The sequence below is a fragment of the Giraffa tippelskirchi genome, chromosome 7 (genome assembly GCF_054371585.1).
Source record: "Giraffa tippelskirchi isolate mGirTip1 chromosome 7, T2T-mGirTip1v1.2.pri, whole genome shotgun sequence".
NCBI classification, from domain to species: domain Eukaryota; kingdom Metazoa; phylum Chordata; class Mammalia; order Artiodactyla; family Giraffidae; genus Giraffa; species Giraffa tippelskirchi.
In genome coordinates this window covers 150,731,650-150,744,588 of record NC_137281.1, presented here as the reverse complement: position 1 = coordinate 150,744,588, position 12,939 = coordinate 150,731,650, and the positions used below count along the sequence as shown (strand labels likewise).

The following is a 12,939-nucleotide window of genomic DNA, read 5'->3' as shown; positions in this document are numbered from 1 at the left end:
TAAAGGAGATAAAAGACACTCTGGAGGGAACCAACAGTAGAATAATGGAGGCAGAAGATAGGATAAGTGAGGTAGAAGATAGAATGATGGAAATAAACGAAGCAGAGAGGAAAAAAGAAAAAAGAATCAAAAGAAATGAGGAAAACCTCCGGGACCTCTGGGACAATATGAAACGCCCCAACATTCGAATCATAGGAGTCCCAGAAGAAGAAGATAAAAGGAAAGGCCATGAAAAAATACTCGAGGAGATAATAGTTGAGAATTTCCCTAAATTGAGGAAAGAAATAGTCACAGAAGTCCAAGAAACCCAGAGAGTTCCAAACAGGATAAACCCAAGGCGAAACACCCCAAGACACATATTAATCAAATTAACAAAGATCAAACACAAAGAACAAATATTAAAAGCAGCAAGGGAAAAACAACAAATAACACACAAGGGGATCCCCATAAGGATAACAGCTGATCTTTCAATAGAAACCCTTCAGGCTAGAAGGGAATGGCAGGACATACTTAAAGTAATGAAAGAGAATAATCTACAACCCAGATTACTGTACCCAGCAAGGATCTCATTCAGATATGAAGGAGAATTCAAAAGCTTTACAGACAAGCAAGAGCTGAGGGAATTCAGCACCACCAAACCAGCTCTCCAGCAAATGCTAAAGGATCTTCTCTAAACAGGAAACACAGAAAGGATGTTTCAACACGAACTCAAAACAACAAAGTAAATGGCAACAGGATCATACTTATCAATAATTACCTTAAATGTAAATGGGTTGAATGCCCCAACCAAAAGACAAAGGGTTGCTGAATGGATACAAAAACAAGACCCCTATATATGCTGTCTACAAGAGACCCACCTCAAAACTAGGGACACACACAGGCTGAAAGTGAAAGGATGGAAAAACATATTCCATGCAAACGGAGACCAAAAGAAAGCAGGAGTCGCAATACTCATTTCAGATAAAATAGACTTTAAAATAAAGGATGTGAAAAGGGACAAAGAAGGACACTACATAAAGATCAAAGGATCAATTCAAGAAGAAGACGTAACAATCATAAATATATATGCACCCAACATAGGAGCACCACAATATATAAGGCAAATACTAACAAGTATGAAAGGAGAAATTAACAACAACACAATAATAGTGGGAGATTTTAATACTCCACTCACGCATATGGATAGATCAACTAAACAGAAAATTAACAAGGAAACACAAACTTTAAATGATACAATAGACAAATTAGATTTAATTGATATTTACAGGAGTTTCCACCCCAAAACAATCAATTTTACCTTTTTCTCAAGTGCACATGGAACTTTCTCCAGGATAGATCACATCCTGGGCCATAAATCTAGCCTTGGTAAATTCAAAAAAATTGAAATCATCCCAGCCATCTTCTCTGACCACAATGCAGTAAGATTAGACCTCAATTACAGGAAAAAAACTATTAAAAGTTCCAACATATGGAGGCTAAACAACACGCTTCTGAATAACCAACAAATCACAGAAGAAATCAAAAAAGAAATAAAATTATGCATAGAAACGAATAAAAATGAAAGCACAACAACCCAAAACCTATGGGACACTGTAAAAGCAATACTAAGGGGAAGGTTCATAGCAATACAGGTGTACCTCAAGAAACAAGAAAAAAATCAAATAAATCAACTAACTCTACACCTAAAGCAACTAGAAAAGGAAGAAATGAAAAACCCCAGGGTCAGTAGAAGGAAAGAAATCTTAAAAATTAGGGCAGAAATAAATGCAAAAGAAACAAAAGAGACCATAGCAAAAATCAACAAAACTAAAAGCTGGTTTTTCGAGAAGATAAACAAAATTGATAAGCCATTAGCCAGACTCATCAAGAAACAAAGGGAGAAGAATCAGATCAACAAAATTAGAAATGAAAATGGAGAGATCACAACAGACTCCACAGAAATACAAAGGATCATAAGAGACTACTACCAACAGCTATATGCCAATAAAATGGACAACTTGGAAGAAATGGACAAATTCTTAGAAAAGTATAACTTTCCAAAACTGAACCAGGAAGAAATAGAAGATCTTAACAGACCCATCACAAGCACGGAAATCGAAAGTGTAATCAGAAATCTTCCAGCAAACAAAAGCCCAGGACCAGACGGCTTCACAGCGGAATTCTACCAAAAATTTAGAGAAGAGCTAACACCTATCCTACTCAAACTCTTCCAGAAAATTGCAGAAGATGGTAAACTTCCAAACTCATTCTATGAGGCCACCATCACCCTAATTCCAAAACCGGACAAAGATGTCACAAAAAAGGAAAACTACAGGCCAATATCACTGATGAACATAGATGCAAAAATCCTTAATAAAATTTTAGCAAACAGAATCCAACATCATATTAAAAAGATCATACATCATGACCAAGTGGGCTTTATCCCAGGAATGCAAGGTTTTTTTAACATCCGCAAATCAATCAATGTAATACACCACATTAACAAATTGAAAGAAAAAAACCATATGGTTATCTCAATAGATGCAGAAAAAGCCTCTGACAAAATTCAGCATCCATTTATGATTAAAACCCTCCAGAAAGCAGGAATAGAAGGAACATATCTCAACATAATAAAAGCTATATATGACAAACCCACAGCAAACATTATCCTCAATGGTGAAAAATTGAAAGCATTTCCCCTAAAGTCAGGAACAAGGCAAGGATGCCCACTTTCACCACTACTATTCAACATAGTTTTGGAAGTTTTGGCCACAGCAATCAGAGCGGAAAAAGAAATAAAAGGAATACAGATAGGAAAAGAAGAAGTAAAACTCTCACTGTTTGCAGATGACATGATCCTCTACATAGAAAACCCTAAAGACTCTACTAGAAAATTACTAGAGTTGATCAATGAATATAGTAAAGTTGCAGGATATAAAATTAACACACAGAAATCCCTTGCATTCCTATACTCCAATATTGAGAAAACAGAAAGAGAAATTAAGGAAACAATACCATTCACCACTGCATCAAAAAGAATAAAATACTTAGGAATATATCTACCTAAAGAAACAAAAGACTTATATATAGAAAACTATAAAACACTGATGAAAGAAATCAAAGAGGACACAAACAGATGGAGAAATATACCGTGTTCATGGATTGGAAGAATTAATATAGTGAAAATGAGTATTCTACCCAAAGCAATCTACAGATTCAATGCAATCCCTATCAAGCTACCAATGGTATTTTTCACAGAACTAGAACAAATCATCTCACAATTTGTATGGAAATATAAGAAACCTCGAATAGCCAAAGCAATCTTGAGGAAGAAGAATGGAACTGGAGGAATCAACCTGCCTGACTTCAGGCTCTACTACAAAGCCACAGTCATCAAGACAGTATGGTATTGGCACAAAGATAGAAATATAGATCAATGGAACAAAATAGAAAGCCCAGAGATAAACCCACGCACATATGGACACCTTATCTTCGACAAAGGAGGCAAGAATATACAATGGAGAAAAGACAATCTCTTTAACAAGTGGTGCTGGGAAAACTGGTCAACCACTTGTAAAAGAATGAAACTAGAACACTTCCTAACACCGTACACAAAAATAAACTCAAAATGGATTAAAGATCTAAACGTAAGACCAGAAACAATAAAACTCCTAGAGGAAAACATAGGCAAAACACTCTCCGACATAAATCACAGCAGGATCCTCCATGACCCACCTCCCAGAATATTGGAAATAAAAGCAAAAATAAACAAATGGGACCTAATTAAAATTAAAAGCTTTTGCACAACAAAGGAAACTATAAACAAGGTGAAAAGACAGCCTTCAGAATGGGAGAAAATAATAGCAAATGAAGCAACAGACAAACAATTAATCTCAAAAATATACAAGCAACTTCTGCAGCTGTATTCCCGAAAAATAAACGACCCGATCAAAAAATGGGCCAAAGAACTAAACAGACATTTCTCCAAAGAAGACATACAGATGGCTAACAAACACATGAAAAGATGCTCAACATCACTCATTATTAGAGAAATGCAAATCAAAACCACAATGAGGTATCATTTCACACCAGTCAGAATGGCTGCTATCCAAAAGTCTACAAGCAATAAATGCTGGAGAGGGTGTGGAGAAAAGGGAACCCTCTTACACTGTTGGTGGGAATGCAAACTAGTACAGCCACTATGGAGAACAGTGTGGAGATTCCTTAAAAAACTGGGAATAGAACTGCCATATGACCCAGCAATCCCACTGCTGGGCATATACACCGAGGAAACCAGAATTGAAAGAGACGCGTGTACCCCAATGTTCATCGCAGCACTGTTTACAATAGCCAGGACATGGAAGCAACCTAGATGTCCATCAGCAGACGAATGGATAAGGAAGCTGTGGTACATATACACAATGGAATATTACTCAGCCATTAAAAAAAAATACATTTGAATCGGTTCTACTGAGATGGATGAAACTGGAGCCCATTATACAGAGTGAAGTAAGCCAGAAAGAAAAACAACAATACAGTATACTAATGCATATATATGGAATTTGAAAGATGGTAACGATAACCCTATATGCGAGACAGAATAAGAGACACAGATGCATGGAACAATTTTATGGACTCTGAGGGAGAAGGTGAGGGTGGGACGTTCTGGGAGAATGGCATTGAGACATGTGTATTGTCATATGTGAAACAGAGCACCATTCCATGTTCGATGCATGTGACAAGGGCTCAGGGCCGGGGCAATGGGATGATCCAGAAGGATGGGATGGGGAGGGAGGTGGGTGGGGGATCCGGGAAGGGGAACACATGTAAACCCATGGCTGATTCATGTCAATGTATGGCAAAAACTATTACAATATTGTAAAGTAATTAGCCCCCAACTAAAATAAATAAATTTATAAAAAAAAAAAAAAAACTCCCAAGAGAATCTCATTTGCAGCCAGGTTAAAGAATGCTGCTTCTCTCTCACTCTCTCTCACACACACACACAATATATGTATGTGTGTGTGTGTCCCATATATGTATGTGCGTGTATATGTATACACACATATATGTACACATGTATATATAATATATAAAATTAGGTTTTTTTCACCAAAGACAAACCCTAGCAAGTTGAAAGCCTCTTGTAAATAGAAACTCACCTACCTATGAATCCTAATTCATTCCTGACAAATTGGAAAAAAAAAATGACTGTTTAGCCACACAAGTACTTAGCATACACTGGTTTGATCAATTCATTGATACATCTTGTGATCAAATGTTTGAAGAACTTATTGCAAGGTGATTTTAAAATATACTTAGCAATGTTGGAACGCCTTTATTGAGTCTCTCTATCTGATGCTATAGCTCTACAGTCTGGAAACCATGCTCAAATATGGCTTTCCCTTTGGGTTGTGTTTATACTTCCTATTCCCTTTGCAGGACTTCACTATCTATGTTTTTTCTCCAGTTGAACTGAAAGTAACACTCGTCCTGAACGGATGAATGAGCAGGTAGATGGGGCTTGTTTTAATGTGCTCTTCAACTCTGGCAAGGCCTCAAATGTTCGCAGGCAAAGACGAAAGAAAAGGAAAGAAAACCTCCTGGCTAGGAATTAATGAAAACCCAAGGCCTGAGAAATTCCAGCATCATGTCAAGCACACAGACTTGCTTTTAACCCTTCAAAGTCTCAATTACCTAGGATGAGAGGTGAACAACAACAACAACAAAACTCTCTTATCCCCAGGTATGCTGTCTAAACAATGAAGAGATAATAAGCATTTGAAATAAAATATGATGAAGACTTTCTTTAACTCAGTAATTCTCAACTGGGGGCAGTATATCCCCCAGGAGACATTTGATGTTCCTGGAGACACTACTGGAATAAAGTGGGTGGAAATCAGGGGGTCCTGCTAAACATCCCACAATGCAAAGGGGAGCCGTCACAGCAAAGGATTATCCAGCCCTGAATCTCAACAGCACCAAGGCTGAGAAATCCTACTAACTAAATGAGCTCAGGCAGGGACTTCTATTTGAGAATATCTTAATGAAAAAATAAAAATAAACACCTCATAACCTAGTGTCCGTATCAGTAAAATTATGACTCGGAGAAAGAGGAAAATGAGAAAGAAATTTGAGGAAGTGCAATCTGAGGATGAGGACAGGAATTTTGGGTCTGCCCCTCAAGCTGTGTGATGCTGGGAAAGTTATTTTGACGTTCAGAGATTCAACAATCTAACCTTAATACGAGTATGGTGGTAATAATACCAAACCCAGTTCCCTCATAGGAGGGAATCAGAAGTAAAGGCAGAGAGGCATAGGAAGGTGATCAGAGCATCAGTAAGCACTACGTGTGTGCTAAGTCACACAGCTGTGTCCGACTCTTTGCGACCCCATGGACTGTAGCCTGCCAGGCTCCTCCGTCCATGGGGTTTTCCAGGCAAGAGTACAGGAGTGGGTTGCCATTTCTTTCTCCAGGGGATCTTCCCAACTCAGGGATCGGACCCAGGTCTCCCGCATTGCAGGCAGACGTTTTACCACCTGAGCCACCAGGGAATCCAAATGTTATTTGAGTGCTTAATTTACAAAGGCGAGTAGTATCTATTAGAGAGTCAATCAACTTGTTCCCCATTGCCAAAATTACCTGCGGCTCCTGTAGAAAGTGAAAGTGAAGTCGCTCAGTCTTGTCCGACTCTTTGTGACCCCATGGACTTTTGCCTGCCAGTCTCCTCCATCCATGGGATTCTCTAGGCAAGAACACTGCAGTGGGCAGCTAACCCTAACCCTTCTCCAGGGGATCTTCCCAACCCAGGGAACGATCCTGGGTCTCCTGCACTGCAGGCAGACTCTACCATCTCAGCCACCAGATCTAGAGCTGGAGCTAAAATTAAACCCTCACGATTGACTCACCTTTCACCTCCCCTCCCTTGTCCGCTTCACCGCATTGTGTCAAGACAGCAATTAGAGGCTTTATAAGGAACATCTGTCAGTGCCTGGGTGATAACTCTGGGCCGATTCTTCTTTTATTGCCCTCTCCTGTTCCTTAGCCTTTCTATTTTCAGGTCCAAAGAAAGAAGCTGCTTTTGAGTCAGATCTCCCAGAATTACGAGATAGAAGATTCTGATGGCTACAGAACTATTTTCACTTTGGAGCCTTCCTGATTCACAAAAAGCCAGTGCTACCTGCCAGGGGCCCTGCTGGTTTCTAAATCCTTCACAGTGGGATGTTTCAGTCGAGTCACATAAAATCCTATAAATGTCCGTGAGAAGGTTCTGGAGTTGACCCATTCATCCTGGTGTACAGGGACCTGCTGAGCAAAAAAAAGTTTCCTGAGAGCATGGCCTCAGGATGGGATGATATAACTGAATATTCCGTAGGAGCTCCTCTCTATTTCTCTCCTGTTTAAACGGTAGCTTCAGACAAGTAGCACAACTGGACTCCTTTTGGGGGTTTCTAGACTTATCACTGGCAGCAAAACGAAATAGGGTCACTTGTAGAGATGTGGATGGACCGAGAATCTGTCATACAGAGTGAAGTAAGTCAGAAAGAGAAAAAAAATATCATATATTAATGCACATATGTGGAAACTAGAAAAATGGTACGGGTGAATCTATTTCCAGGACAGGAATAGAGACACAGATATAGGGAATGGACATGTGGACGTGGAAGTGGGGAAGAGGAGAGTGGGATGAATTGGGAGGTTAGGATTGACGTATATACACTACCATTGTGAAATCGACTGCTAGTGGGAACCTGCTATAAAGCACAGGAAGCTGGGCTTGGGGCTCTGTTTTGACCTAGAGGTGGGTGGCGGGGGAGGGTGGGAGGGATATTTAAGAGGGAAGGGATATATGTATACATATAACTGATTAACTTTGCTATACAGCAGATACTAACACAACATTCTAAAGCAATTATACTCCAATAAATAAATCAAAAAACAAAAAAAAACAAAAAACAAGATGGCTTGGGGAAAGGATGGATATATCACTTTTGCAGAAACTATATCAAGATCTTGACCAGGTGGCTTTGTTCTTTGATACCTAGATACAGGGGGTATTTTGAGCTTATGGTTTAAAAACAAACAAATATTGCCAGATTGCTCTAACAGAGCTTTAAATTTAGTAAAATGGATCCTTTCAGTAGCACAGGAAAATAAGTGGGAGAGAAAATAAGGTATCCAAAACTGAAAAGGTGAGACATTCCTAGGAAGTCCTAGTCCAACTAGAATGCTAACTTCCCAAAGCCATTTCCAATCTAGGTAACAGGAAAAGTGACAGCTCCTTTAAATACTCAGTATTCTCCCAACTGCTTCAGGGAAGCACATTACCATTGTCATTAGGAGGACAGCTTGGTCTCACTACAAATGAGGCTTTTAGCATAGCTAAGACAACTTGTCTTTTTCAAAAGAGGATTTTCTACTCCTACCACCTTTGTGTGGTTACTGTATTGATCTTTGTAATATGACACTTTAAGAAAAGGAATAAATATAAGATGACACAAGAGAGATGCTCATTTCTCTCTGTTCATTTTTCAAAATACCCCCCAATTTGCTACGGGAGGAATATTAGAAATTGTGCTCAGCTTGGAATTGGAGAATCTGGTCTCAGTTCTGTCCCTCATTTAGTATTCTCTCATGATCTTAGAAAAAACACAATATCTCCCTGAGTTTCATTTTAAATTTGAAATAAAGAATAAAAATGCCTACCCTGCCTAATTTACAGGCTATTTAATGAAGTAGTCTGCATGAGTGAATATGTAATAATAAGAAATGCTAGTCAAATGTTTGGTAATCCTCACAGCTAACATTCATTGAGTAATGACTTATCTGCCATAGCATTATGTAGGATATTTTACATGTATATTCACATTAGCCCTGGAGAGTAAGTATTATCATCATCCCATTTTATAGCCTAGGAAACGGGAGGATCAACATTTTGATTAAGGTTTGGAACTGGATCACCAACTAGGAGGAATGAGCCCTTATCTAAGAACTAAGAAAGCAGGGAGAGTACACAGGAAGATGTGGGGAGAGAGAATCTGACATATTTTTGAAAGCATTATAGAGACCCTCAGAGGAAAAAAGTCAAAACTGTTAGAAATTCTTACACTTATTTTACAGTTGTTATATTTTGAATTATATGTGGGGACATGTGCCAAATATTTTAGTGCTTAGGGCATTTCAAGGTCTTAATCTAGCAGGCCCTGGAATTACAGCTAACAGTACCAGGATCCCAGCTCCAGCCAGTTGACTCCAAAGCCCAAACTTATAACTGCTATACTGTACCATGTCCTGCAATAATAACACATATTATTACTAAATCACAGTTACCCACAGTTACTAGTCGTAATGGTTTTCAGTGGGAAGCAATGCCATTAAAGAAAAGTTTATTCTGTTTTGAAAACATAGGAAGCAACCCATAATTTGGAACTAAAGATACAAAGAGACAGGCACACAGCCAGGGTCACTGGTTTTCTTGCATATATGGGGCTTTAAAAATGGCCATGAAAGAGCCTGCTCACTGCTAGCAGCAAACTCATGAATTCCGTATTGGCTCAGGGCAAGTGTTAGCATCAACTTAGAATCTTTGAAATTCCTAATAGAATCATAACAAACCCTACAGCAGCAGTGGCAGGGCCAATGATAATACGCATGGAGAGGGATTGATTTTTCCTATGAACAAATGAACAGTTTTTAAGATTTCGGGCTATTTTGATGGCTCCCACTCCTCAGCCCCTGGGGTTGGAGCGAGAAGCATTTAAAAATCAGGTCCATTAGTGCCTGGTGGATTTGGATGATGCTGAGAATTCACAGTAGCTGCTAATACCTCTGGCTTTCCTCAAAGGCTCAATGATAAACACATATCATTTTTGTGCCTATAATAATCTGAGAAGTGCAAAGACTATGTTGAGAGACTCCCAGCAAAGACTGAGCTGGATATTGTACGGTGAGATGGATATTGAGATGGTGGATAAGTAAGTGGGTGGGGCTTTGTGCTTCAGTACTTTGGGGGTCTTGTATGTTTGTCTGTGAATGCTTCCATAATTCTTAACCCAGACATAGGAGGACTATGGCTAATAGAGGAAAAACCCAGTAGCACAGTTACTTCTGACTGGCTGTTAAAGAAAAGCAATGGTAACTCAGGCATGAAAAAAATAATCCCAGCCTTCAAGTAATGAGACATTCTTGGGCCACAAATAGGCAAACGTGCTTTACAAATTTCTCTCATGTTTGATGATTATTAACTAAATGGCTCTTACACTTCTGGAAAGGTGCTTCTGGCTTCCTCACCTCGGGGCCCGCCTCGCTAAAAAGAAAGTGATAACAGTGTGAAAATCATGGGCCATTTGGAGTGTAGGAGATAGTTAGGCATCACATACATGCCCACATTAGTGACAAGTTCAATATCCTGAGCTATTCTCTTGTATCCACCAGGTGATAATTCGATGATGGAACAACAGTCTTTAGCCAAAGAATTTTTCCTTCCATTCTGGGCACTTGTATGATCAGCATCCAGGCTCTTGGGAGAAGTGAAAGATAAGAGGGAAAGCTAAAGGATTATTTGAACAATCTTTTTAAAGAAGGCAACCTTTCTTCCCACTGCCCTTGATTCGGCCATCTGGCCCTGGGAGTTTGCTGGTGAACTCTCCTTGACTATAAAATTTATGCAATTGATTAACCCCTCTCCCTGCCACACCAGCATGCCTGCTTTTAAAATGCCTATTAGGACCAATCTCTGAAAATCAAAGTAGGCTAGTATAAGCAAGAGAGAAAAAAAAGAAAAGGGCAAAGTCAACCAAATGAATGAAATTCCACCCTTAAGTTTTTCTCTCTTTGTTACTCTGACTTGATGCTCATGAAGTTTAGTAAACCTCCTTTTACAGTCTTTCTGCCATCTCTGGCCATCTGTATGTTCAACCACACCTGACCGAACGGTGCCACAACCATTCATCAATAATCACATTGATTATTTCATGAGTATGGATACTTGCTTATATTAAAGATGGTAGCCCTTACCTCCATTACTCATCATTTGCAGTGCCCCAGCAAATTCATAGTCACTGTATTTGGTATGAGCCAGTCAGGCACTATTAATTAGACAAAAGAAGTTCAGTGCATAGTTGGGAAGTCTCCAGAAGCTCCTATCCTGAACTCAGTCGTAAAGAAATATTCAATAACTTAGCTTCTCATCCAAAAAAAAATGATGTGCGCTTAATACTCAGGGTTCTCATGATCTGGTGACAGTCGTGAGAAAGTCACCAATTAGAGGCAAAAATGGGAGAACAAACGAGATTCTGGTCATCGCGAGTCAAACACGTACCTGTGGGGTAATGCTCGTTCACCGGCCAGTTGTCCACTTGCAGGGTGGCATTGCCGCCGTTCCTGGTGAAGCGCACCACGTGGTATTTGCCATCATTTACCGGAGTCCTCTCCTCCTTGATGGAGATGTCAACGGTGCCAATGTTGAAGACAACTCCGATCTTCCCCTGTTCCTACAATAAAGAAACACAAAAGGCAAGTCACCACCAGCCGCAAGGTTTTCTCCCTTTCAAGTTGTTCCTGAAACTAACAATGAATCTGTAGGTACCCCAGAGAGAGCTGTCAGCTTGAAGTTAATAATAGTATCCTACATTTCTCCATGGGCTTTCATCCCGAGCATAAAAGCCAAAGGTACAAAACCACCCAAATTGCTCTCAGAGGCTGCACGGCACAGGTTACATCATTTGATTGCCCTCAACAGATATCAAAGCTGGAGCCACAGAACTACTGAACAAGTGAGTAAGGACACTGCAAGGTTCTGGGAGATGAATTAGGCCTGTTTTTGAGAAAGGGCTAATCAGACACTGAATTGTAGGTTCCTTCACAATTCAGATTTAGGATTAAAGGGGAAATACAAGCCTGCTTGCGCTTTGGGGGACAATCAAGACCCAGAGGAGGTGTACACAATAGTTAGGAGCCAATTCCATAGAAGGCGACACTGTAGGTTTACTCCTGGTGACACGTTCTGTAGGTTGAAAGAACTTGGAAAATATGTCCTCAGGGGAGGCAGCTGGAACTGAGCTGGGGTTTTCCGAGCCAGATGCTGGCATTCTTCCTAGGCTTGTAGCCCTATTCCTAAGATTAATCCAAAGAGGGAGGTAATATTCACTGCTACAGCTTTGTTACACAGCAGAAGAGAACCTCCGTGGCCCTAACACAGACTTCTAGAAGGGAGAACACAATGAATTCCAGAAGGCTGACATTAGGGCAATGAAGGTGATGACTATGGTGATGCTGCAGGGGGTGGTGACATTATCTAACCCCTGGGAAGTGCCTAGAAACACTGACATGTAAATAACATGCTATTAAAAGTCTTACTCTTCTCTTCTAATAATTGGTTATGACTAAGAGTTGGCATTACTATTCAGAAGATGACATAGCATCATTGATCAGATATAATCAGTCTCTCACCACCTCTATGAATGTATCAGCATGCAGGGTGTCAGGAGACATCTTTCTCCATTTCTCTAGTTGTCTGGCTTATTGGTTAAACAGTTGGTTGGACTTTCACAAATAATAAAATTTAGCTGCAATTCTGATGTTCTACATGACTGAGTCACAATATTTGTTCCCATAGTCTCTGCTATGCTCTATTTCTTTATATTCAAGAAGAAGGAGCAAGAGGAGGAAAAAAGGATGGAGAATATGGGAAAAGAAGTCCAGAATCCACATAAACCAAGACATAGGAAAGATTTCACTGAATCTCAAGTTTATTAATTTGGCTCATTCAATATGTAAATACACTATTTATTAAGCACTCACTATACACGAAGTTGGGGCTTCCTCTGTGGCTCAGACAGTAAAGAATCTGCTTGCAATGCAGGAGACCCGGGTTCGATCTCGAGGTCAGGAAGATCCCCTGGAGAAAGGAATCGCAACCCACTCCAGTATTCTTGTCTGGAGAATTTCATGGTCAGAGG

At 39.8% G+C, this 12,939-nt stretch overlaps 1 protein-coding gene across 12 annotated transcripts in view; it reads right to left on the bottom strand.

Moving 5' to 3' along the window:
• Positions 1–12,939, bottom strand: part of NRXN3 (neurexin 3) — a 1,799,700-nt gene that overhangs the window by 201,528 nt on the left and 1,585,233 nt on the right. For all 12 annotated transcript variants that reach the window (XM_081510568.1, XM_081510570.1, XM_081510571.1 and 9 more), the window contains one exon: positions 11,301–11,472. In XM_081510568.1, coding sequence (XP_081366694.1) covers positions 11,301–11,472 — 172 coding nt within the window. The remainder of the gene's footprint in view (positions 1–11,300; positions 11,473–12,939) is intronic.